This window comes from Hyperolius riggenbachi, chromosome 4 (assembly GCF_040937935.1).
Source record: "Hyperolius riggenbachi isolate aHypRig1 chromosome 4, aHypRig1.pri, whole genome shotgun sequence".
Taxonomy (NCBI): Eukaryota; Metazoa; Chordata; class Amphibia; order Anura; family Hyperoliidae; genus Hyperolius; species Hyperolius riggenbachi.
The window spans coordinates 229,531,765-229,559,235 of record NC_090649.1 but is presented as its reverse complement, the minus strand read 5'-3'; the positions used below and the strand labels follow the sequence as shown (position 1 = coordinate 229,559,235).

The following is a 27,471-nucleotide window of genomic DNA, read 5'->3' as shown; positions in this document are numbered from 1 at the left end:
ACCTCTTCTTCTTTTTCCTTTTCATTTTCCCAGTATCAAGACATTCTCCAGTGAATTTTGTCTTTTTATTACATGGCCAAAATCTTTGAGTTTTAATTTTAAAGTAAATTTGCATTTTCAAATAAGAATTGATTAGCTTATCAGTTTTTTATAGCTACTTCCTGTTTACACTAGGTTGGAGCAGGTCAGATTTGAAGGGAACTATCCACCTGAATTTTTTTAAACAAACCTCCCATTAGTGGGGATTGGGGTGAGCGCCACTACTTACCTAAGGGGTATTTAAAGAAAGAAAATAATTTCAGGTGCTCAGTACCCTTTAACATTTTCTTGACTAAACTTAGTAATGGTTAGTATCTGAACTCTGTGGGCTTGATTCACTAACCGGCGCTAAGTGATAGCGCCGGAGTGAACAACCACTTAGTGCCTCATAAGTAGCTTTGTGGACACTAATAGGCCCGCAAAGCTACATCGCGCACAGCCCAGGGCAGTGCATGTGCAGCCTTTAATAGTGCACGGTGCGATGATACCATCGCACACGCTGCCCTGTAAACAAAAACGGTGCATCGGGTGCCCATGAATCGGCGCAGTGATGTGCCGTTTCGGGGCACCCGATGCACCGTTTTTGTTGCACCGGGTGTAATGTTTACAGGGCAGTGGTTGCAACGTTATCGTCGCACCGTGCACTATTACTGGCTGCGCACGCACTGCCCTGGGCTGTGCGCAAAATATAGGTGCAAACCACTTAACTCAGTGGTTTGCGCCCACTATGTGTTTAGGCTCACTAACCGGCTTAGCGCCGGTTAGTGAATCAAGCTGTTTGACTCCCCCTGTCACCATGCTGAAGTGATCCAATAAACAAGGGAGAAGGCACACAACAGGCTTTTCAACTTGCGTTGATCTAAACCTTAGCAAATACACAACATGGCTCGGGGTAATCTCCTTCATCAGGTGTATTTGCTAAAGTTTAGATAAACGCAAGTTTAAAAGCCTGTTGTGTGCCTTCTGCCTTGTTTATTGAATTACTTGAAGTGGATTTGTGACCCACTGGAGGATCGAGCACCGGCGACTCAGGATAACCTAACCTGAGCAGGTTACTGTTGGTTACATCTGTCTGTGACCATGCTGAAGTGACATATTTCAGACTGAAAATGCAGTGAATCCTCAGTGTTAAGTGCACAGTGATGGCTGCACTGGTTAGATGACAGCTCCCGTATATGAAACAGTGGAAACACTTCAATAAGCATATCTGTTACTTAAGAATGCAGAAAAACGTTGTTCCTTTCTTCAATCAAAAATATCAGTCTTAATGTGCTCTTTATGTCAATAAATAGGTTAAGAAAATGCATCAGCCAAAAGTGCAGTATACGTTTTCATGAGCAAGGTCTGAACAAGTGCAGTAAAAAAGTTGCATCTTTTGAAATTTGCCCAAGCCCTTATTAAATATAAATGGATTTCTTTTGCAAACCCAACAACAAGCAAATCATTTGTAAAGCGTTTTTCTCCCGTAGGAACCAAAGTGCATAAGCCTGTCTCAGATAAATACATAGTGATGTGTACTTCGGAAAAAGTTATGTGATCATAAACAGCAGACTAAACAGGTGGCTTTTCAGCTATGCTTTAAATGTGTCCAGGGTTGGAGCTGTCTTGATTAAGTTTGGCAACAAGTCCTTCATGTATCCGGGGCCTAGGTTATGTAGTAATATGAATGTTAGCATGCCAATTTTGGAAAGGATTCTCCATTTTATGGGTAGCCGGTGTAGGGAGCAAAGGATTGGTGTTATATGGAAATGGCGGGGCTGGCTTGTTATCAGTCTTGTGGCAGCATTCGGTACTAGCTGCAGGAAGTGAAGGGCTTTATTTGGAAGGCCTGTATGGAGGGCATTGCAGCTGTCCAGCCATGATGTGATAAGAGTGTGAACTAGGGTTGGAAGGAATGAGGTTGTTAATTTTTGCAATATTCCTTAGGTGAAAGAAGGAATGTTTGACAACTGCTGAAATTTGATTCCTGAGATTTAATTCTCCATCAATCAGTAAACACAAGCTGTGTGCGCAGCTTGTGTTTACTGATTGAGTTAGTAAGGTCGGAGTTCCCTATCCTCATTGGTGTCAACTGTGTCTGGTGCTGCTTTGCTGTTAGGCGCTGACCTCTGAAGACAAGAACCTTTGTTTTGTCAGCTTAAGCCAGTTGACATTCATCCATTCCTGAAGCTCAGCTAAGCATGTGTTTATTTTTGGAATAGGGTCTGTCATGTTGTGTTTAAATGACAAATATAGCTGGGTGTCATCAGCATAGCAGTGGTATTTCAGACCATGTTTTTGGATTATTTTTCCTAATGGCAGTATGTATATGGTGAACAACAAAGGGGATAGGCAGTAAGAGGTAACTTGAACAGAGGCGCCAGTATAGGATTATCCTATACTAGCACCAGTGTCCAAGTTACCTATTACTGCCTAACTTAGTCCACTCTTGGTGAAGGGGTGTTACCCCATCTTCTCTCTGATCTACAGAGAGAGACTTTTTAGCTAGAGTGAGATCGAGTCTAATCTCCCCACCTGCAGATACAGTGGTTGCCCTAGTGGCAATCCATCTTTGTGAGTTCCTTTCAATTGTTACTTACATTTATCAATCTCCTGTAACCTACTATACTATCAAGGGCTCTTGATTTGTCTTTTTTGTCTTCCTATAAACAAAGGGGATAGTATCACTCCTTGAGGCACACCATATTTTAGTGGTACAGAGTTGGACAAGAAAGATCCCAAGGCTACCCTTTCTGTTCAGCCAGCCAGGAAGAAACCATTGGAGGGCTAAACCATCAATGGCACAGTACTCTTGCAGCCTGTTATGCAACATTTCATGATCAACTGTACCAAAAGCTGCTGAGGGATCAAGCAGTATCAGGATAGAACACTCAACCACACTTCATCCTTATACACACGTTAGATAGGTCTAATCTCTGCTGTGATTTAAAAGTGTGCACCATGGCCCCAATTCCCCCTGGTACTTTAACAAGCAATCCACCTGGCTAAGGACACTGTTCTCCCCACTCAACTGCTGCTCCATCAGGGGTCCACTCCCATGAAAGCAACAGAAAGTGTTGTAGGAGATCTTAACAAGCTGGTGCTTTGAGACCAGTTCTTCAGACATGCCTACTAGGATCAATATGGTAGGTTGCCTGCCAGCTTTCCATGTATTTGGTTCATCGTTGAAGGTGGTATGCATGTGGGTTTTTTTTTTTCATAATAAGTCAGGTGCTAGCTCTACATTTTTCATTACGGCTTTAAAAGTTTAAGATCTTATACTTGGATGGTTACTCCAAGCAATTTCCATAGTTTTATTTCTTTATTTCTTCTGCAAAGAACTTGAGTGTGTCACTATAAAATTCATATTCTGATAAATATTTTAGTAAGCTAGTCAATGATTATATCAGGCAAATAATTATTTGATGGTATTTATCAATATCTCTTGTATCTGTATGAAAGACAAGAAAAATAACAGACAAGCCAAAGATCAAATAAATGTGGTGAAGGGATATAAAGCATTGGAGAATTTATGAGCAAAACACATCCAGATATACACTGGCATCTGCTGACAGAACATATTTTGAGGTAACAGACAGCAATAAAAGGAAGAAAAGTACTTGCAAACATCATTTTTGTTTTGATGAATTTCCAGAGCCCCTCAATGTTTGGCAGCAGCTGGAGTTAATAGTCAAAGCATTTTGGCAGTAAACACTTTTAAATATGGAGATTAAATGAAGTATTTACAAGGCACTAGTGGTCTTTGCCAAATGCCAGAATTCAATATAAACGTGCTCGTCTGCTGGAAAAAAAAACAAACTATAATTAAATAATCTTTTCTTGAAATCTTAAGAAAATGTTGATTGTAATATTAATGTACAAATACACAAACTAGTAAAGTTATCATGACACATACTACAGTTTATACAAGGAAGAGGTAATCATTTTATATTTAAGAAACATTTGTTGTTCTGTTGAGGATGCACAAATCTCAAAAACTGGGGACTCTGGACTAAGTAATACATTATACTAGTCTAATTTCAAAATGTATAATTTTGTTGTTTGTTTACTCTTATATGTCTTAATATCTTTGATCTCAAAAACTAACCCTAGCTACAGTCATGTGCATGGCTAATATATTAAACCTTTCGAAGTGAGAAATTTGTTGATTTTGAATACTGACATAGGAATTTTCACTAAAGACTGGTTATTTATGTACAAAACACCTCTCTCTTCACCAAAAATATACTATATAGCAATGTCTGTACTACCCGTGTTTCCCCAAAAATAAGACACTGTCTTATATTAATTTTTGCTCTAAAAGATGTGCTAGGGTTTATTTTCAGAGGCTGTCTTAGTGTTTGGGCAAACACTGGTAGTTTTCTTATACAAAATGTATATACTGCATGCCATGATGAAACACATGCAACATACACAGAGCTTGTGGTTTGCAGATATTGGCTCTCACTTACAAGAAATTGATTCTGCTGATCATTTGGGTAAGAGTCTATTTCTTGCAGGCAGAGAACTCTGTCAGGCTCCCCAGAGCTATGATAGGATAAGCTGCATGTCCTGGGAAAATGTGAAGAGGTGAAGTGCTACTGCTGCTTATCACTACAGATCAGGAGGGATGGCTCCAACAAAAACACAAATTCCCTGACACATATACAGGACTGTAGAACTCACATTGTACTGCTGCTCTCCTGTATCCAGGCTTTGTATTGAGCATGACTTGCTGGTGTCATGTGGGCTGCTGCTAGCTAGGGCTTAAATTCGGGGGAGGTCTTATATTTCAAGCATACTTGAAATTTATGCTAGGTCTTATTCTCAGGGGATGTCTTATTTTCAGGGAAACACAGTAAAGGCATATTTTTCATAGACTTCTCCCTTTTAAAAGACTTCTGTTTTGAGCCTGTGGAAGCTCCCATTGCTTTCCTCCTTATTAAAGAAAGTACAATTTGCCAAATCATCATGGTGATCATTAGACCTTAGAAGTTTCTGAGTCAAACATATGCAACAAGTTAGTTTAGGTGAAATGGAAACAGAACACCTAATTTGCATACTCATTCTGAGTCAGTAATTAAAAGATTATCAAAGGCGTAGGGAACACCGTGACAGCTAGGAAATCAACATGTTTTAGAATAAAGCCAGGAAAAGCACTTTTCATAATCTCCCCTGGCAGAAGGCGGCATTGATGGTAAAAGGGTTGGGAAAGCTGAGTAACAATGCAGCTGCCTACAATGCTGCTAAGGTTTTGGATGTTTTGAAAACTGTGTGGTTTAAGTGCTTAGACCATTCACCCTGCTTACCCTGTCAGACAAGTTCCTATTTTCAAACCTTAAAAAGCTTATTGGAGCTACTGGTTTAGTTCAGTTCCTCTTCCTTCTTCAGTAGTGACCTGCCCATGCACACCAATGGGAGGGAATTGGCTTTCATTATCACAACCAATAATAAGCTATTCCTTCTTCAGTAGTGACCTGCCCCTGCACACCAATGGGAGGGAATGGGCTTTCATTATCACAGCCAATAATAAGCTATTTTTTTTTATATTAAGCCATTTTGGAAGAAAGTATTTTTTTAACCAAACTATGTATGAAGATATAGTTAGGAACATATTTGCAATGAAACAAGGTAACAGGGCATATGGAATGAATCAGAGGGAAGCCATTCCATCAGGACAATTGAAAATTAACAAGTTACTTATAACTGAAATATATAAAGAGGGCTTAAAAAGGTTCTACTTAACCACCCTGGCGTTCTGATTAAATCGCCAGGGTGGCTGCGGGAGGGTTTTTTTTTTATAAAAAAAAAACTATTTCATGCAGCCAATTGAAAGTTGGCTGCATGAAAGCCCACTAGAGGGCGCTCCGGAGGCGTTCTTCCGATCGCCTCCGGCGCCCAGAATAAACAAGGAAGGCCGCAATGAGCGGCCTTCCTTGTTTTGCTTAGATCGTCGCCATAGCGACGAGCGGAGTGACGTCATGGACGTCAGCCGACGTCCTGACGTCTGCCGCCTCCGATCCAGCCCTTAGCACTGGCCGGAACTTTTTGTTCCGGCTACGCTGGGCTCAGGCGGCTGGGGGGACCCTCTTTCGCCGCTGCTCGCGGCGGATCGCCGCAGAGCGGCGGCGATCGGGCAGCACACGCGGCTGGCAAAGTGCCGGCTGCGTGTGCTGCTCTTTATTTGATGCAAATCGGCCCAGCAGGGCCTGAGCGGCAGCCTCCAGCTGGTTAAACGAAACCAGAGATGAAGACAACCTGCAAAATGGAAAAAGATGTTATACATACCTGGGGCTTCCTCCAGCCCCATAAGCTTGGATTGCTCCCACGCCGCACGTCTTCACTGCCTCTATCGCTGGCACCGGGTCCCGTCCCTTCCGCCGGATGCGACCAGTTGTACGCATGCGCAGGGGCTCCCACCGGCTCTTTACGCATGTGCCTGCGCAGTACGGAGGGAGCGCACTGCGCCTGAATCGACCGGCTCGACTGGCCGAAATGACGGGACCCGGTAGTGGCAGACAGAGGCAGCGGAGGACAGCAGAGTGGGAGCAATCCAGGCTGATGGGGCTGGAGGAAGCCGAAGGTATGTGTAAATCTATTACTTATTTCATCTCTGGTTCTCTTTAAACCATTGGTCAGTGGAGAAAGGAAAACTAAAATTAAAATCTATTGCAGGTGGGGCCATTCCAAGTGGTGTTGGAATACTTAGCCCCCCCCCCCCACAAATGACATTGTATTCCACATAGATTTCAAGAAATGTTCGTAGGCAGTGCAACAAGTATTGAGAGTAATGCTGGGAATACACGGTTTGTTTCTGGCGCTCGATTCTCCTCTCTATCGTTTTTGCTCCTTGATTCTGCAGTCGATTATCTTATCTTCCGCTTGTTTTTCTTATCTTTTTCCATTCACTTCTACCAGAAATCGAGCGGCGAAATGATCAAAAGGGAGATCGAACATGTCGGAAATTATCTATCGAACCATCTAATCACCTCAAAAACGAGCAATATATTCCCAGCATAATACACTAAATCCATAACAAGATAGAATGTGGTTAGTCAGAAAATCAAACCACAATAACATTGGCTACATGACCTCTCACCCATCTATCATCTTCTAGATAAAGAATTCTCCAATGTTCTTGTCTATAAGGAGGGTGTACTAGTCAGTGGATGCTCTGGTCCTCCGCTCAGGCTTCCAAGTGAGGTAGGAGATATGGTTGAAAGGAATAGAAAATATGCAATTTCTGAATTAAAAATGCAATATACCTAGCGTGGGTGTGCGGCTGTTCCCTAGCACACGTTATGTTACAGGCAAAATTACTAGTTGGTTTAATAAACCTAAACATATTGAGTTTACCAGTCTTGTCAACTCTTTTCTTTAATTCAACTAACTTACCTATAATTGGGCTGTCTCCAACACGTCCTACCATCTTATTAGTTATGCCTCCAGTTGATGTGGCACAGGCAACGTTACCTTCACAATCAATTGCTACTGCCCCAACTGTGTCATGCATTCTAAAAAAATGTACAACAAAAAAAAACCCATAAAGCCACAATGATGGTTTACTTAAAGACACAGCTACTTTAACAAACAGCACAAATCTCACATCCTTTTACAATCCTGTCAGTTCCTTGTGCCTGAAAAAGACTTGGTGTTCCTACAAGTCACTCTCAGTGCAAAACTCAATTCACTTCATCCTGGTGGGCTGTCCTGCACTATACATACCCATGCTGGATGGTGGGTGTAGCCAGGTGATCGGCTTTAAATTTGGGAATTAGTACTGTTCACATGTGCTATATAGAGAACTGCTGCAAACTGTAACCCCAAACAACATGAAATGTATGGGCATAAGGACAAAGGATATCATGCAACAGCTTCAATGTATGCTTGATCAGTGAGAACAGCTTAGCAAGTTCTGTTATTCTTGGCTGGGGTAAGGTAACAGAAAAAGACTTGTATATGGTCACATGTTTAATGATTGTACCAGAAGGAAGCCTTGGGATAGCTAAAAGTCCGCTGCTATGTTAGCGAGGCAGCATCTATCTTGGGCAAAAATTACAGTGCATACTCGAATAACTTTGACCCTCTTAATCTGGAATCTTTTAATGGTTCAAATATAAGTCTATCCAGCAAAATTAATGGCTGCACTTGAGGACCAGGAGTAGTTAATGGCTGGACCTTATAAAGTATTGCAGCCAATAGTTTCTCCAGGCCCCCACATGCAGCCATTAACCCTCTTCATGCTTTGAACCTCCCTTTTACCCACCACCACTTAAAGGAGTACTGTCTCTCACTGTCGTATCCTCCATGTAACCCCCTCAATCTCAATGCCCTCCGTTCCCCATGTAAACCCTTCTCCTTGCATTGCCGAAGTTGTTAGTTTCTCTCACCCCTCCCACCCATCACAACCTAAAGTAGTGGCTGCCTTTCACTGTCTTTCCCCCACCCCCGGTGGCAGAATGCAGTGTGGCCAGGGGAAGTCACATTTGCATTGGCATAACTCCAAATTTCACATGACATCGGGAACCAAAGATTTGCTACGCAGACCAGCGTGAGTGAAGGACAGAAGAGGATGCAGTGCCTGGTGCTAGATTGGTTAGGAAGTTGACTTCTGCTGGGCAAACTGCATTGGATTACGAGGGAGAGAGGGAACAGACAATGATAGTGTAATGATCGCTGCTGCAGCAGCTTTTGCTGGAAGTAGTAGTGCTGCAGCTCAGGCAGTTCTGATCTATTTCCATGCAAGCTGCATAGCTTTGTCTGTCTTTCCCTGCTGTCAGCTTGTGACTGATTATCATTCACCTGTGTGGGAATCTGCATGTCTGCTCCCATTGGATGACCTCAGTATAAAGATCTGCTTCCTGCAGGGTTTCCTTGGGTTTTTCATAGCTTCAGTGTAAGCCAGTCTTGCTGTCGCTTTAGCCCCCGATCGTGTTTCTTGTTATAAAGATACTTTGCTGGTCTTTGCATCATATATTGGTTCATTGCCAATATATATGCATACCAGCACGTTTATTATTTTCCTTGTATTTGTGTTACGTTGATACATCAGTGTCGCTGATGTATACGTACACGAACTGTTTATTTCCTGTGTTCAGTTAGTCAGTTTTCCAGCACGTTTCGGTAGTTTGCGCGTACCGTGAACACCCGTGCTGAGCTAGTTATCCTGTTCCTGGTCCTGTTTGTGGATTGCGTTCATCTCTGCGAAGAGATAACGAATCCTTCTGAATCCTGTTCTGTTACTGTTTGTGGATTGCGTTCATCTCTGCGAAGAGATAGCGAATCCTTCTGAATCCTGTTCTGTTACCGTTTGTGGATTGCGTTCATCTCTGCGAAGAGATAGCGAATCCTTCTGAGTCCTGTTCCCTGTATTACTCCAGTCCTAGTCAGCGTTCCTGCTTATGTCATATATCGGTTCATTGCCGATATATACATATGTTAGTCAGACGTTACAAATAGTTTCATTGATAGCTGTAATTGTAATGCGCTAGGAAAACATACTTATTGTATATTTATCTGTGTTACGTTCATCTATCTTAATCCTGCTATTTTCTGACTATCCTGTCCTGTCTTTGTGAGGCACGCCATCGCCGCATCGCATTGGCTGCCTCATTCCAGTCTGTCTGGTTTTGGACGCTTGCTGTCGCTAAGTAGCCGCTAGCTAGCAAGCGTTCATTCTGTCTACCTGTCCTGATCTCCTCAGTTCTGGTTTATGCGCTCAGCGCTACTTTGCGCTGAGACGTTATAACGAAAGCTGTGGCTGTCAGATCTGCACCGGCTCTGTGCGCCACAATCTCCTATTGGAGTCAGTCCTCCCCTCCACTATACTAGGGATAGCCTGTTTCCTGGTGCTAGTGTGTGTACCTCCTCCACGCCAGCTCATGCGTTGCATGCTGACTGTGGAGAATACACCACCAAGCCTTACATTATGAAAACCCCATTACCAATCCCCATTGTGGGGGGGATTCCCAGAAAGTATGACACTGTTAATTATGGTTCCTGTTCCTTTAAGAAATTTGAAGAACTTAGCTCTGAAACAGAAAATGAGTTTTTCTCTGAATGTGCCAGGTTCCTGACCAATCCTGATCTCCAAGCGACTCCTGTTTCAACCTGGGCACTCCAACTAAGTTATATTTTGTTTAAAGGAGAATTATTCCAGTGGGCATTTGATGTTCTCAATCATTCCGATTTGAAAGAAAGACCGCTGGAATTTCTAGCGTTTGTGATCCATAACTGGTTGCGCATAGATCCATTGCCTTTTCCTCCTAATGAACTCCTGGCAGCAGGTCAATCAGCTACTCCGTCAATTGCTTGCAAAAATGTTCAGCAAGCAGAAGGTGTTACTGATAATTTTCCTGCAGCCTTGAATAAATCACCAAGAACAGCAGGGAAAACAGCAGGGTCTAAGGCCAAACGCAAACGTTCTAAGAAACGTGTCCGATCTGCAGAGTCGTTATCCTTAGCGACTGAGACCTATAATGAGATTCTGCCATTAACAGATAATGAAATGCAATTGTCTTTCAGGGGAGTTAAATGGACTTATGAAACTACTAATGAACTTTCCTCCCTGGTTAGGGAAAATAAAGATTTTTGTTTAAAAGAATTATCTGAGTATGATTATGAGGAGATATTACAGAGTATTGAACAAATCAACTTATTTGTGAAGCAAGGAAAGTTTGCATACACTACAGTTCAGCACTTGCTACAGGTATTGGAGATTCTTAGGAATAAGGAATCTGCCAATCACCTGCTAATTAACCCAATATATGTCCCTGCTACAATCATATCTGCAAACCATGATCTGCCTGTTAAGTATGCTTGGAATCCTCCATTTGAGAAAGGAGAGCTGGAAGCTCTGGTCAATAAATGGAAGAATGATTCAAGTTCATTTTGTCAATTTTACAGTGCAAAAAGTGAATTAGTATTGAATGCATGCATTAAGTCTGCCTATAACCTAATAAAAACTGGTGTGTGTGAGTTTGACTTTGTGGCTCTATTGATTGATGTGTGGGAACTGATTTTGGATGATTTTTATGTGACTCCGAATTCGCAAATTTGGCGTTCTGACCTGCCTGCTTCAGCACCTTTGGCTGATTCAGCAGGTGATTCGGAGCTCTTTTTGTGTGAAATTGAAGTTCCTGCAATTCCACCCTGTACCATGGATAACTCAGTGTTACTTACCAGTAAAACAGAAGCCACTGATACATTCTTAACCTTGCCCTGCGCAAATTTCTCAGCAGAGAATCCAGAGGTCCTGCTGACTTCCGAGTCCAGCCTAGCCAGTACTCATGACTCTTTGTTCAGTGAAACAGACACCAGAAAAATCTTGCCTGCCTCTGCAAATACTTCTGCAGAAATTACCTGTGTTAATAAAGTTCAACTCCTGTCTGATCCAGCAGATGCCAATAGATGCACTACATCAGTTTCCGAGTCCCAGCAATCCTGTCTAGAAACATTAGAACCCCGGCATCTGAATTTTCCAATTTTACAAATGAATGGTGATTCAGATGCGCAAACATTGTGTCTTGATCTTCCTGTTTCTACACCTCGCTCTAGTTTCATGAATAGCTCAGAGCATCTGCTATGTGAACCTGAAATCGCAGAATTATTACCTTGTTCAGAAAATCTTCCAGTAAATTTGCCCTGTACCATGAATTGTGCAGTAGATCTCTCAAATGAAACTCAGGTCACAGAATCATTATGCTGTCCAGCAGGTGCTTCCATGGTTTTGCCCTGCAATATGGACTGTTCAGTGATCCTGTCCAGTGAAGCTGTGGTCGCAGAGTCTTATGCTTCACCCAGTACTTTGGATATTTCAAACCCTCTAGCAGAAGGGTCTGAGGCACTGCTTACCTCAGTTGGTGTTGCAGTAATATTCACTTGTCTAGCAGCTGTTTTGGAATTACAGTCTGCTCTAATAAAACTTGGTGAATTTCTGCCCAGCAAAGCAGAAGCCATTGAAATATTGTCCTCGTCAGCAATTGTGTTAGATACCTTGCCCTGTACACAGTCTGATTTAACCAATGTTGAGTCCCTCTCCAGTGTTGTAACAGCCGAGGAACTCCAGCCCTGTCCTCTGAATGTTTCAGAAGTCTTGCCCTGTAACATGGATAATTCTGATTCTCTGGTCAAAATAATAGAAATCTCAGAATTTCAGTCCGGTCTGATGAGTGTTCCTGAAACCCAGCCCTGTATCCTGAAAGATTCTGGTTCTCTGGCCGCTGTGGCAGAGGTTCCAGAGTCCCCTTCCTGTCCAGGGAATTCCTCAGTTTTGCCTAGTCCAGTGGGGGCTGCTGCAATACTGACTTGTTCTGCAGCGCCTCATGAGCTCCAATCCAGTGTATTAAATGAGTCTCTGTCCAGTCCAGAGGTAGTTGTGGAGTCCCTATCTGGTTCAGTGCATACATCAGAAGATTTGTCCTGTCTTGTTAGTGCCCCTGAATCTGATTTGTTACTGACTTTGCTGGAATCAGCGACATCTAAGTCTGATCCAGCATTCTCGTGTAAAAGTCCAGTAGTTGCGAAGTTTAGTCATGATGATTTTTTTTTGGCCAATCCTGGTTTTGGTCCTGTCTTGGCTGACCCTGAGGCTCACAGTTCCTTGACATGCCCAGAGGTTTCTCTTGTGCCGGTGTGCCCAGATGTTCTTTGTGTGCCAGAATGCCCAAGTGTGTCTAAGGTGTTAGCGTGCTCTGATGCTTCCTTAGTGGGAACACGTTCTGATGTTGCCAGTCTGCCTGCATGCCCAGAGATGGTTCTGGTCCCTGAAAGCCCTGATATTGATGTTTGTCCTTGTGGCCCTGACTCGGGAATTGCCCTAGGTTCCATAGGGGTTCTTGATAGTTCTCCATGTGAGCCTAAGGGGCATTCTGACCTATGGGGATCTCTTTGGAGCTTCAAGGTGTTCTGGGAGGTCTCTGAGAAAACTTGTCCTGGTGCCTTGGACTGGTTCAACAGTGGGTTTTGTGTTGGTAAAGACAGTACCGGTGGGCATTGCAAAGGCTTTGGCATTTCTGAACGGTTCCTGGAAGGCGGTGGGTATCGCTCAGGGAATTTCGGAGGGCTTTCTTCTGGAAATCATGGTTCTGATGGGTGTCACACTGGGGCTTGTAGTACTGATGGGCATGGTTCTGTAGGTTCTGGTTCTGATGGGTCCAGTCTTGTGGGGACTGATTCTGGAATTCGGTCTTGCCGGGCTGTCCCGGTCATCATGAATTATCAGTCAGACTGTTTTGTTGGGAATTTCAGTTTTGAAAAGCGTCTGGAATCCGCTTTTAAGGGCGGGGGTACTGTAATGATCGCTGCTGCAGCAGCTTTTGCTGGAAGTAGTAGTGCTGCAGCTCAGGCAGTTCTGATCTATTTCCATGCAAGCTGCATAGCTTTGTCTGTCTTTCCCTGCTGTCCGCTTGTGACTGATTATCATTCACCTGTGTGGGAATCTGCATGTCTGCTCCCATTGGATGACCTCAGTATAAAGATCTGCTTCCTGCAGGGTTTCCTTGGGTTTTTCATAGCTTCAGTGTAAGCCAGTCTTGTTGTCGCTTTAGCCCCCGATCGTGTTTCTTGCTATAAAGATACTTTGCTGGTCTTTGCATCATATATTGGTTCATTGCCAATATATATGCATACCAGCACGTTTATTATTTTCCTTGTATTTGTGTTACGTTGATACATCAGTGTCGCTGATGTATACGTACACGAACTGTTTATTTCCTGTGTTCAGTTAGTCAGTTTTCCAGCACGTTTCGGTAGTTTGCGCGTACCGTGAACACCCGTGCTGAGCTAGTTATCCTGTTCCTGGTCCTGTTTGTGGATTGCGTTCATCTCTGCGAAGAGATAACGAATCCTTCTGAATCCTGTTCTGTTACTGTTTGTGGATTGCGTTCATCTCTGCGAAGAGATAGCGAATCCTTCTGAATCCTGTTCTGTTACCGTTTGTGGATTGCGTTCATCTCTGCGAAGAGATAGCGAATCCTTCTGAGTCCTGTTCCCTGTATTACTCCAGTCCTAGTCAGCGTTCCTGGTTATGTCATATATCGGTTCATTGCCGATATATACATATGTTAGTCAGACGTTACAAATAGTTTCATTGATAGCTGTAATTGTAATGCGCTAGGAAAACATACTTATTGTATATTTATCTGTGTTACGTTCATCTATCTTAAAGAGACTCTGAAGCGAGAATAAATCTCGCTTCAGAGCTCATAAATAGCAGGGGCACGTGTGCCCCTGCTAAAACGCCGCTATCCCGCGGCTAAACGGGGGTCCCTTCACCCCCAACCCACCCCCCGCAAAAGAGTGTCGTAGAAAGGTCGCAGATTTATTGCTTCCTGGAGGCAGGGCTAACGGCTGCAGCCCTGCCTCCAGTCGCGTCTGTCAGCGGCGCATCGCCGCCTCTCCCCCGCCCCTCTCAGTGAAGGAAGACTGAGAGGGGCGGGGGAGAGGCGGAGATACGCGCTGACAGACGCGCGTGGGGCAGGGCTGCGGCGGTTAGCCCTGCCCCAACCAGGAAGCGCTCCCCCGCTGCACCGAGGGGGATTTAGGGGTGAAGGGACCCCCGTTAAGCCGCGCTATAGCGGCGTTTTAGCAGGGGCACACGTGCCCCTGCTATTTATGAGGTCTGAAGCGAGATTTATTCTCGCTTCAGACTCTCTTTAATCCTGCTATTTTCTGACTATCCTGTCCTGTCTTTGTGAGGCACGCCATCGCCGCATCGCATTGGCTGCCTCATTCCAGTCTGTCTGGTTTTGGACGCTTGCTGTCGCTAAGTAGCCGCTAGCTAGCAAGCGTTCATTCTGTCTACCTGTCCTGATCTCCTCAGTTCTGGTTTATGCGCTCAGCGCTACTTTGCGCTGAGACGTTATAACGAAAGCATTGTTTGTGGCTGTCAGATCTGCACCGGCTCTGTGCGCCACAATCTCCTATTGGAGTCAGTCCTCCCCTCCACTATACTAGGGATAGCCTGTTTCCTGGTGCTAGTGTGTGTACCTCCTCCACGCCAGCTCATGCGTTGCATGCTGACTGTGGAGAATACACCACCAAGCCTTACAGATAGGCAGCCACTCTTTGGGTTGTGGTGGGTGGGAGGAAGAGGCCAGAGCAGGTGACAGCTTTGGAGCTTTGGGAAGGAGGAAAGAGAGACGCCCCCACCCTGGCTATAAGTGGAGAAATTTGGGACTGACTCACAAGTACGGCAACCCCATATACTTTTATACTGTGAGTCAGTCAATTTCTCGACGTATGGTCAAATATATACACTAATACTGGAAATCGGGTTTATGTGACATGCATAAAAGGTTTGGTCATTGTTGATTGCGTTTTTAATGGTGATGCACTGAACACGAGCCTGAAAGGCAAGAATGGAAACTGCACACCAGTCATTTTGAAATCCAAACAAATATTACATTCATTATCTTTTTAACAATAATTATTACAATTTATGTAAACGAGGCAGCTGATAATGAACAGAAATTAAACATCTATTCAGATATCTTAAAATTTGGCAGCTTCAATCTTGTTGATTGCATTTTAAGGGCCTTTATTCACTATGTCCTTTGTATTTTAATGCAGCAGACTGCTGATGTGCAATGGACATGCAGAACATTGCCATGCTTTCCTATGAGTTCTTTCACATGTGTCCATTACATCTATGTCTGCTGTAAACCGGGGGTGGGCTAATTGCCAATGCACTGCATGATCCATTTTCTGTGCTATGTTCTAGTGTTTCCATGCTGTTCAGCAACAAGCATCCCTCTGAACTGACCTGCTCTGCTTCTTGTCCCCCACAACAAGTGACTATGTAGAACAGAGGGGATAAAAGGCCCCAGCCAGCTACTTAATTTCTGGAGGAGAGAGGAGAAATCTCTATGGAGAACACCACGGATGTCACAGAGCAGTGTCCCCAGGTAAAGTAAGATGGCACATGCAAACACAGCACCCCTTTAGATACGCCTTTAACTGTCCCGCTAGATTTATCAACTGTACGGTAAATGCTTCAGTTATAGACATATAACCACAGATCTCTAGTAGATTTGTTACCTAAATCCATGTGTAAAAATTCACGGGGCAATTTAGCATGACTGTACAGACAGTCGTTGTGCTCCCTGGGGGAAAAGTGTGTTCTGCTACAAGAGGAGGGAAGAGGCGTGGATAAGTGAGTGGAACAATGCTGCAGGGACTTTCTTTGAATTTCCTACATTGACGTCACATGAGGCGTTCTGTGCTGAAGAATCACTGTAGAGGAGGCTAATGATGTTGAAGGACACCTGTACATACTTTAGATTTCTGGCCAAAACGAACAGGAACAATTCTTTTACCTAAGGAAAACTCAATTGTATGTTGTTTAAAAAGAAACTAGTGAAAATAACATAATAAATACAATTCTTATTCTTACAGTATTCATTTATAAATTATTTACTCAGTGTTTCCCCATTGTAAAATCTCTCCAAACCCTGATTTATATTCTTAAATGTATCACAGACGGCAACATCTTTAGTTCTGTAACGTGAGCACTGCAGAATGTTTGTGTCTGAGAATAGAGATGGCCCGAACCTCCGATTTTTGGTTCGCAAACCGGGTTCGTGAACTTTCACAAATGTTCGCAAACTTGCGAACTTCTGCGAACCGCAATAGACTTCAATGGGGAGGCGAACTAGCTAGCAGCGGCCTTAAAAATTCAGGAATCCGCCTGGAGTCCTGGTGGACCCTGTTAGTGGTGGCGGAGAAGGCAGTCAAGTGGCCTGCAGGCAGTGATGCTGTGTGGGGACCGACTTAGTCTTGGGGCAGGCAGTCACATGGCATGCAGGCAGAGATGCTGTGTGTGGGGACTGACTTTGTCTTTGTGCAGGCCTGAGCGTGCTTTGCAGACCAGGCATCCGTGGTCAGATGGACCCTTGACCCAACGTGGGGTGCCAGAACCAGAGCAGGAGGAGGAAGATATGTCACGCTTCCGTGTGGAAGCTGAGAAAGATGAGGTGTTCTGTGTTAAATAATCAACTACGTCCTGACAATATTGGGGGTTGATGGCACGTGCCTTCTCCTGCACACTGTACTTTGGTCGAGGGCCGCACAAAATCACAACAGCGTGACCTCGAACAGACCTGCCAGGTGGCCTGCCTCTTGCTCTTCCTTTTGTTTTGTCCATATTGGGGGGGATGAAGTGAAAGGTATGCACTGACTTGACTAATACAATGTACGGTTACACAGGTGCAGTGAACAGGTATGCAGTGACTGCTGATACAACAATGTGAGGTTACACAGGTGCAGTGAACAGGTTACAGTGACTGGTATTACAAATGTGTAGCTGCCTGTCACACACACACACACAGGTGCAATGACTGGTGGTATTAACAATGCGTGCGCTTACTTAGGTATAGGTAGGTAGGTGCACTGAACAGTGAACAGGTGCAGTGATTGGGATTACAAATGTGCAGCTGCCTGTCACACACACACGGACTGCAATGACAGGTGCAATGACTGGTGGTATTAACAATGTGTGCGCTCACGTAGGTATAGGTAGGTAGGTGCACTGAACCGTGAACAGGTGCAGTGATTGGGATTACAAATGTGCAGCTGCCTGTCACACACACAGGTAGTCACTGAATGTGCTGAGCCTGGCAGTGGCACAGTAGGAATTAAGGTGCCAAAGGTCAGCTGCGACTGACTGACAGGGCTGTATATAATGCAAGTGGACCACACACACACACACACAAAAAAAAATAGATCACAAGAACAACATTAGCTCTCAAAAGAGCTGTTGAGGGGTGCTTTTTAAGCAATAATAATCAGCAAGGAGCAAGCTAAGAACCCAAGAAGAGCCTAACTAAGCTTTCCCTAATGTCTCTGAAACAACCTCTCCCTTCTCTAATTACTGCAGGCACACGAGTGAGTCCAATGCCTGACGCTGCCTGCCTTTTATAAGGAGGGGGCGGGGCTCCAGGAGGTAGTGTAGCCTGATCGGCTACAATGTGCCTGCTGACTGTGATGTAGAGGGTCAAAGTTGACCCTAATGATGCACTATGGGGGTGAATCGAACTTCCGCAAAAGTTTGTGGTTCTCCGCGATCACAAACCATGGAAATTCGCCGGGAACCGTTCGCCGGCGAACAGTTTGGGCCATCTCTATCTGAGAATTCCAAAGCTAGTGAAAATAATGACTGGTCTCCCAGAATGCTTTGGGAGCAGGATTCTGCATAGCTAAACAGCCTAGGTTAAGCATCACTGGCAGGATGGGGCTACATACCAATATACAGCAATATATAGATATAGGAAGCCTTTCTGATGCTGAAAATAGGAAAAATTACAATAAAAGTGGGTATCCTGAATAATTTACTGCATTCTACTTTATGTCCCTACAATGCCTCTTTAACAGTAGTGGCTCTGTAAGAATACAATTGTACTTTTGGTAACTATGTTGAAAATCTCACTGTAGGATAAAAAGTATAATAATAAACACTCTTAAAATAATCTACTGAAAGATTCATGGAGGATCAGAAATACCGATCAGCATCTCATTTTCAAGTTAAATAATCTCTCGAAGCACCAACATTAATTGACTTCTAAATGTTCTGTGATCAGAGGAAGATATTTCTTATAAAGGGAACATTATTCACAAAAGTGTCATCAGTAATGAAATTTAGACATAAGATGAATGGTGCCAAATTAGCACATTGCCACGCAGGAGAATTCCTCGGCTGTTTTTATTGAGAAGCTGTAGGACAGCACCTCATTTTATTGTATCCGTTGAGCCACTATTCACACATTTTCTGGCCATTTCTAGCATGTGAAATTCAAGGTGACAAGGAGTGCATACTTTTCTAAAACTCTTCTGGCAGACTTCCCAATGCACCTGCCGCTCTGCTTTAATCCCATTCCATATGTTGGCAATAAGAATGGCACTGTAATGCAGCAGTAAAGGGAAAATAGGCTCAACTGGCTCTGCAAGGTTGGTTTTCATTTTTATGCTATATCTTGTAAAATACAAAGGTATTTTATTGTGCAAGTGTGCGAAGGTTGCTTGTTCAAAGAGAGAAGAGGAGATGATACCGACTCACATGAGGTAAGGGCGACCACAGTAACCACAGCATCATCAGAGATAAAAGAAAGCTGTCTAATCATTTTATGTGAGTGATTTAAATACTGTACATACAGAATAAGGTTAATAGTACTTATGCAACATTAACCACTTTACCCCCACGCGCACGCATTTCTCCATCCCTTTTTCCATCCTTTCACCACCAGGGAAGGAGAAATGCGTACTTTCCGCGCTCCCGCCGCTGCCCACGCTCCCGCTCGCTCTAGCGCGCACTCCCACTCGTAAACACGCCGCCGGCCGCTCGCCCGGAGATCAATGAACGGGAAAATCAATTCCCGTTCATTGATCTAAGCCCCGCAATGATCCGCTGCTTATCTGATAAGCAGCGCGATCATTGTGAAAAAAAACAAAACGTTCCCAGCCTCCTAGTACTTCCTGCAAGCGTCCGGAAGGAAGCTTGCAGGTCGCATTAAACAAAAAGTTACTGTTGCCATCTTTTGGCCAAATAGTAAAACTACACCCTAAAGCATTTTTCACATACAAATAAATTAGTTTTACACCAAAAATTAACTCCTTACCTCCCACACTCCCCAAATTTTTTTTTTTGTAATTAACCCTCTGGGCGATACAATTATATCGCCCAAGAGGTGGCGCAGCACTATTTTTTAATTTTTTTTATTTTTTAAATCATGTAGCGAGCCCAGGGCTCGCTACATGATAGCCGCAGCGCAGCGGCATCCCCCCACCCACTCCGATCGCCTTCGGCGATCAGAGTAAGCAGGAAATCCCGTTCAGAACGGGATTTCCTGCTGGGCTTCCCTGGTCGCCATGGCGACGGGGCGGGATGACGTCACCGACGTCATGGACGCCGTGACGTCATAGGGAGTTCCGATCCACCCCTCAGCGCTGCCTGGCACTGATTGGCCAGGCTGCGCAAGGGGTTGGGGAGGGGGGGGTCTGCGCGGAACGGCGGGTAGCGGCGGATCGGCGGCGAGCGGCGGCGATCGGAAGTTACACGCAGCTAGCAAAGTGCTAGCTGCGTGTAACAAAAAAAAAATTATGCAAATCGGCCCAGCGGGGCCTGAGAAATCCTCCTGCGCGACATACCCCGAGCTCAGCTCGGGATTATCGCTCAGGAGGTTAAAAAAAAATTACAATTAAAAAAAATACATAAATAGTTACCTTAGGGACTGAACTTTTTAAATATTTATGTCAAGAGGGTATAACACTGTTACTTTATAAACTATGGGCTTGTAATTAGGGATGGACGCAAAACTGAAAAAAATGCACCTTTATTTCCAATTAAAATATTGGCGCCAAACATTGTGATAGGGACATAATTTAAACGGTTTTATAACCGGGACAAATGGGCAAATACATTTCATGGGTTTAATTACAGTAGCATGCATTATTTAAAAACTATAAAGGACAAAAACTGAAAAATAATAATTTTTTTCCCACATTTTTTCCTATTTTCCCATTAAAACACATTTAGAATAAAATAATTCTTGGCATAATGTCCCACCTAAAGAAAGCCTAATTGGTGGCAAAAAAACCAAGATATAGTTCATTTCATTGGGATAAGTAATAATAAAGTTATAGATGAATGAATGGAAGTAGCGCTGAAAGGTGAAAATTGCTCTGGTGGTCAAGGGGTAAAACCCCTCAGTGGTGAAGTGGTTAAGGAGTAGTATACAGTAAAGCCTTGGATTGAAAGTAACTTGGTTTAAGAGCGATTTGCAATACAAGCAAAACATTTTGTGAAATTTTGACTTGATATGCAAGCAACGTCTTGATATACAAGTAAAAAAAAAGTATACATGCGTCACGTCATCACAACTGAGCCAGTAGTTCTTCTCCCTTGTATACGGTATATTTTTTTTCAACTACTGCTACTACTCACAGTATACCTCTTTTCTGGAGGATTTTATGTACCAAGCTCCTCTCTGTCCTCCACTATGCACCTCTAAATGCAAAATTACACTGAAAGGGTCTGTGTCTACCCTGGCATTAAGCCACCTCCTACACTCCTTTTTAAGACTTGAACACAATAGGTTCCAGGTGGTCAAGCTAGTCGATATCTCCTCTCAAGCAAGGGTCACCACCACAGGTGTCCCACAAGGCTGCATCCTGTCACCAATCTTGTTCTCCTTCTATACGAACAACTGCAGATCTGCAGCAAACTCTGCCAAGGTCATCAAATTGATGACACCACCATTGTGACCTTGGTGGTGGATAGACTTTTCATCATAAACAGATTACACTATGTTTTGTATTTTTGTTCCTCCCCCCCCCCCCCCCGCTTTCTTATTCCTGCGATGATTGGAATGATCTGAGTATCAGCAAGGAAGATTGTTAAAGGAGACTCTCTTTGTTCATGTTGTGAGGACATTTTTGGGTGGATTAATCCTTATGGGGAAATTTGCTTTCATATGAGTGCTTTGAATTACAAGTCATGTTTCCAGAACAAATTATGAGATTGTGTCTTTAATTACTTTCAGTGTTTTCTAACTACTGTTCCTTTTTTAATTCCATAGAAGTCGTTTCTTTTTATGCAGCGTTCTATCTACACCTAAAGGTGTATAAGCAAGTGAGGAGAGGTGACATTTCCTCACTTGTGTATACAGTGGTAGGTGCCTGTTTTGGTGACCCAATTTTGTGAATGCCACTCTTTGGGGTTAATTCACTAACTAATTTTACCAGTATTTATGCCAGTAGAGCAGCACTAGTTGTGCAATTAGCTCTACTTGTGCTATCCGGGAAATGGTCACTTTGTTATGGCAACGCATGTTACATTACTTGCATAAAGCACATTACTGCTGTAACGCAAGTGTTACCCAGGTAACGTGAGTTGTGATAGTTGTGCTAATTGGCAAGATTCTCTATTGGTGTAAGCACTGGTAAACTTGCCGAGCGCTGTCTGCACATTGTAATTTTACGGTTAGTTAGTGAATCAGCCCCTTTGTTACTTCTTACATAAGTTCCTAAAACACTACATCGTATTGGCTCCTGGTTTTCTCTCTCTTTTAGATTTTATGTTGTTGTATATATTACTATGTTATGGTTGTCTGCTACATTTAAACATTACCTCATCAAGCCAGAACCTTTCAATTAGTATTTTTATTACTTTTATTGCTAAGTAGCACAATAGTACTGTATGTACTGTGTTTTTTCCTGCACGTAGGAATGTAGGTTAGGACTTTGACTTTTCTGTGGGCCTAATTTATTACGTTCTATCGAATTGTGCATTCATGCAGAACATAAGTGACCCTGTAAACCTGTCATTGATTTATTACAGATTGACTGTCATTGTATTTATTAAAGATTGACTGCTTCTGAGTTTGTTAAAAATTGCTACTATGTGCTGCTTTCCTCACTTCCCGTCAATCTGACTGGAGCAATAAAATTAGTTTTTGTAGCAGATTTTTCTTGCTATTCGTTTCTTCCCTTTTAAAATTTCCATAGCTTTTCCTCTAGGTGACTCTGATAACCCTGATATTAAGAGAGGATAGTTGTCTACAATGTGAAGATACCATTATTATTATTTAATATAGCACCAGTGTCTTCTGTGGGGCTGTCCAATAACAAACTATGCTAAAATACATACAAGAATAATACAGATAATTGACAGTGATACAGCAGTCTGTGTAATGGTGTCTATACACGGTACAATAAAAAAGTTAGATTTTACCGTTTTTTTGACCAAAACGATCGAATCTAATGAAAGTTTAAAATATTTTTTTCGATGGAGAAAAAGGAATGATTATCCTGTTTTTTTTTCAATAAAAATCTGATCGGACATGTTGAAAAAATCTTTATATTCGATCTAACGGAATAATCGAATTAAATTATTTCATTGAAAAAAAAAATTGTACCATGTATGGGCACTGTAAGAGGGGCAGAACAGATATGACAAGAAAATGCTGCAATAACCTGATCTATATGTCAAATCAGCCACCACCCAGTGGCTGCAGTGAAAGAGATGGGAGGGGGCAAGGAGTAGTCATGGCAATATAAGTGCAAATCATGCGGACACATGCAGCGGGTGGACATGTGGTCTTGAAAAGAATTGGGGGATTACTGGTACATTAGAAAAGAGTGCACTGCTCATGTTCACAGTCTAAAATCCCATGCATCCCTATCTTTGTATTCTTATGTTTACCCACTCTCTTCAAAATAATAAAACAATTTCTAAGATTATTTCCTGTTCTTTTGTTTGTCTGTTTCTCCTACGGTCACTGTTTTTGCAGAATTAGCATATTTATAATCTTCGTTCTAGAATGTCATCTATAGTTAATAACTCCATAATGAGAGATGAGCAGTGGTACAATTGAATACAAATGTTAGCAAATTGGATATAATATAATAATAATGAAATTGATTTTCACACTTCTTCTAGGCTATGTACAATGCATTTCATCAGATCAACTAAAGGTCACTTTGAATATTGTGGAGCATGTGCATTACTGTGCTGCTCTTTCATGCAGAAATGCTTCCATTCTATGTATTAGAACATGGTGTTTTTACCATGTTACTGCTACATCACTAGTCTAGCGATTATTACACAGTAAATTACTATCAGCACTTGAATCCAGTAGTTAAAATTGAGTTTCAAATACATTCACATTGAAAGAAAAAACATAGTTGATGCCTAATAGATTTATTGCAGAAACAAGTAATTCAGTTGTTGAAATGTGTGCACTCTGATGTTACACAAAACTACAGTAAGCATGAAATTGATTTTCATTAGAGGAATCTCAGTGTGCTTCACATAATTAAAAATGTAACCGTTTTCAACTAAACAGTTAGTTTGCGGACAATGAAGAATCAAGGCATTGACAAGGTTGACACTTCATTTCCACTGTAACAGCTTGCTGCATCTAGAGAGACATGAAACATGCTTGCCAAGACAGGGGGAAGTTAAGAGAAGGAGGGTCCTCTATAATAAAACTGCTGTGTCCCTGAGTCTCCTGTCCCTGTGACTGTGAGTGTTCTGCGCATGTGCACACAGTTCAGCCACCTCTGACAGCTCTGCGCGTGTGCACACAGTTCAGCCACCTCTGACAGCTCTGCGCACGTGCACACAGTTCAGCCACCTCTGACAGCTCTGCGCGTGTGCACACAGTTCAGCCACCTCTGACACCTCTGCGCGTGTGCACACAGTTCAGCCACCTCTGACAGCTCTGCGCACGTGCACACAGTTCAGCCACCTCTGACAGCTCTGCGCGTGTGCACACAGTTCAGCCACCTCTGACAGCTCTGCGCGTGTGCACGCAGTTCGGCCTGCTCCGAGGCTCCTGTGCTTGCTAGGGCAACAGGGACACAGAGCGGAGAGCAGGGGAGACGACGTAGCTGCCCTTGCGCACATTATGTAAGGAAAGAAGTTGTAGTGCCCGTTAATTTAACAGGCTTTATATCTAGTAACAAATAATACTTATGTATAAAGAGTCACTAATTTCAATGTTTTTACTAAGAGACAGTACTTCCTACAAATATAATATATTTAAACATAAGCTTTGATAAATGTCTTATCTTCTAGTTTCACAAATATTTATGATTACAATGAATGATTCCATTGAGCACTGCAGAGTACTGAAGCCTATCACAACTGCATACATGTAAGAATGGCGCCTGGAAAAAAGGGCACAGGTTTTTTGCCACTAGAAGAATATTGCTAAGATTAGCAATATTCTACTACTGAATTCCAAAAGTAAAATATTGGTATTTTACAATTGCTAAACCTAACCCTACTCTCACACAGAACCCTCCCTCTACCGATCCTTAACCCCAATACCCTCCCTGGTGGTGCCTAAACCCACCTAGTGGCGCCTTATGCTAACCCCCCCCCAAACCTTTTCTCCCCTTTCTACCGGAAAGCCGCAATATGCGGCAAACAAGGTACATTTTAGCACTGACTAGCAGTAATGATTTAAGATTTACCTTAGATTTAAAATTTACCTTAAATGATTTAAAATAATACCTTGTTTGCTGCATATTGTGGCCATAATAAAAGCGCGATTTGCGGCAAACAAGGTACATTTCGGAGCCCGGTCCAGGATGCGGAGCTGCGTGGACCCCAATGTGATTAGCAACAATGCGTTGTCGCTAATCTTTGGGGGGCTGCGTCCAGCGACAGGAACAACGGAATAGCGAGGGAAGCTTCAATAGGATCCTGAAAGCTTCCCTCTCTTAGGGTAAATGTTTTTGTTCCCGAGCTTTGGCTTGGGTACACTTTATTGCAATGCTTAAAGAATAAATGAATTTATAAATATATTAAAATAGCTCCATATAGCTGTCTGACAAATAATGCAAATAAACTACAAACACTCCAATGTATGTACAAGGGGGAGGAATGCGCAATACTAAATCAATTGGATAAACCCTGTCTGTACAAAATAAAAGATATAACTGTATGAGTATAGTTTAACTACTAGCCGACCGCAATAAAGAAAGAAAGGGCTACACCATATCATTTATAAACATATGATACACTAAATTTCGGTCTCCCAGTACTCGCCGATTTAGCGACACATTACCCCAATTTGTTAAACTTGAAAAAATACATATAAGGCTAGGGTTCTCAATGTGTTGCCAGGTAAACCATTTATTTATGACACTGTACAAAAAGGCTTGACTACATGCAAAAATCAGCTATCTAAAACACTTTAAAACCTTGCTGGAGCATCTGTGCAGCACAATAATAATGAACACGACTCTGACCGATAACCATCTAATCTAAGCCGGCAGTTCATACATTCCTCCACACATACTTGCAGCCATGGCGCCCACAAACGCACTTGAAAGTACTGTAATTCAGTGGCAGTTGCTTAACCAGATTTCAGGCAACCCATAGGGAGCAGAGGGATCCAACTGTATGACAGCGAAAGACAGCAAGTATATTGCAATCCTGTACTTCTCACAGAGATAGTCCCATAATTGGTACAGCAGCAGCTAACAGCCATGCACATGCAATAGCGCTGATAATCTCACCACCTCCGTCGTATGGTTCCTTCAGTGGGTACCCACTCTGTCAACGACTTGCCACTAGGGTTTGGGTGTTCGGAATGGAATTCCGCGTGTGTTCCGTGTATGCCGGTGCATAAGCTAGCACTCCAGCAGCCAGGCCATACACCCTCTCCCATGCGTTTGGGTCATGCAGATCACACAGACGCCAACGGAACTTCCGCAGTTAGGTCAGCATGCAAAGTGTGGAGTAAGTCACATGGACGCACAGGCTCCGCCCATCTACGCGTTTCCCGCCCCTAAACTGGGCGATTCGTCAGCCGACCGCGTCAGGTCGATGGGCGCAGCCACGGCGGCAGCCCCAGGACCGCCTGACGACGATCGGCGTAAAGTACTGGGGCTCTGGTGGGCTGCGCGCGCATCTCCTGCTTGGTGGGTGGATCGGAGCTCCGCTTTCAGTCTCCGATCGGTGATCGCCGTTCGGAAGACTTTTAGACGGCGAAACCGTCATCTAATTACCTGTACAGCGATGCGATCTAAGGCACGGCTGTCCCCTCCTGAGGCACAGAGGTGATCGGCTGTCATAGGCTGAAGCCTATGACAGCTGATCACACGGATTGGCTGGCAGGGGGAGGGAGGACTAAACAAATATTTTAAAAAGACACATTTTTAATAAAAAAACAAACATGCAAATATTGATTTAAGAAAAAAAAAACACCCGTGTGGTGATCAGACCCCACCAACAGAGAACAGAAAGCTCTGTTGGTGGGGAGAAAAGGTGTGGGGGGGGGGGGGGGGGGCGAATCACTTGTGTGCTGTGTTGTGCGGTCCTGCAGCTTGGCCTTAAAGCTGCAGTGGCCTATTTTAGAAAGAATGGCCTGGTCTTTGGGGGGGGGGGGGGGTAAAGCCTGTGGTCCTTAAGTGCTTAAAATGTGCTTGAGAATGTTTGTTTGTAGCAAACATACTGCATACTGCCGGCCTCTTGGTTGGGTAGGTCATACTCATAAAGGATGTGGGGGGCAGGCATGTATGGAGGTCTATGGGTGCTCAGGCACCCCCTTTTTTTATTTGCAATAGAAGTGCCTCTTCAACTGTGCAATGTAAACTCCACCTATGACTGTGAGAAGTTGCACCCCGGTCATGTTAAGTTCTGCTTGTCGCCATGGGAACCTCCACCCAAAGCATCCACGTTGACCTCTCCCAGCACCCACAGTGAACTCTCCCAGCACCTATAGTGACCATTCTCAGCACCCATAGTGATTTCTCCCTCCCCAGCACACATAATGATCTCCCCCTCACCCATAGTGACCTCTTCCTCGTCCAGCACTCAAAGTGACCTTGCTCAACACCCATAGTGACTTCTGATTCTCCCAGCACCCAGAGCGACCTCTCCTTCCCTCAGCACCCAGTGTAACCTCCCCCAGCACCCATAGTGACCCGTGCCTTTTCCAGCATGCA

General features: G+C 43.5%; 1 protein-coding gene across 7 annotated transcripts in view; it reads right to left on the bottom strand.

The window, feature by feature from the left end:
* LOC137571794 (isoaspartyl peptidase/L-asparaginase-like) overlaps window positions 1-27,471 on the bottom strand; it is a 197,845-nt gene that overhangs the window by 7,036 nt on the left and 163,338 nt on the right. For all 7 annotated transcript variants that reach the window (XM_068281435.1, XM_068281430.1, XM_068281432.1 and 4 more), the window contains one exon: window positions 7,414-7,532. In XM_068281435.1, coding sequence (XP_068137536.1) covers window positions 7,414-7,532 — 119 coding nt within the window. The remainder of the gene's footprint in view (window positions 1-7,413; window positions 7,533-27,471) is intronic.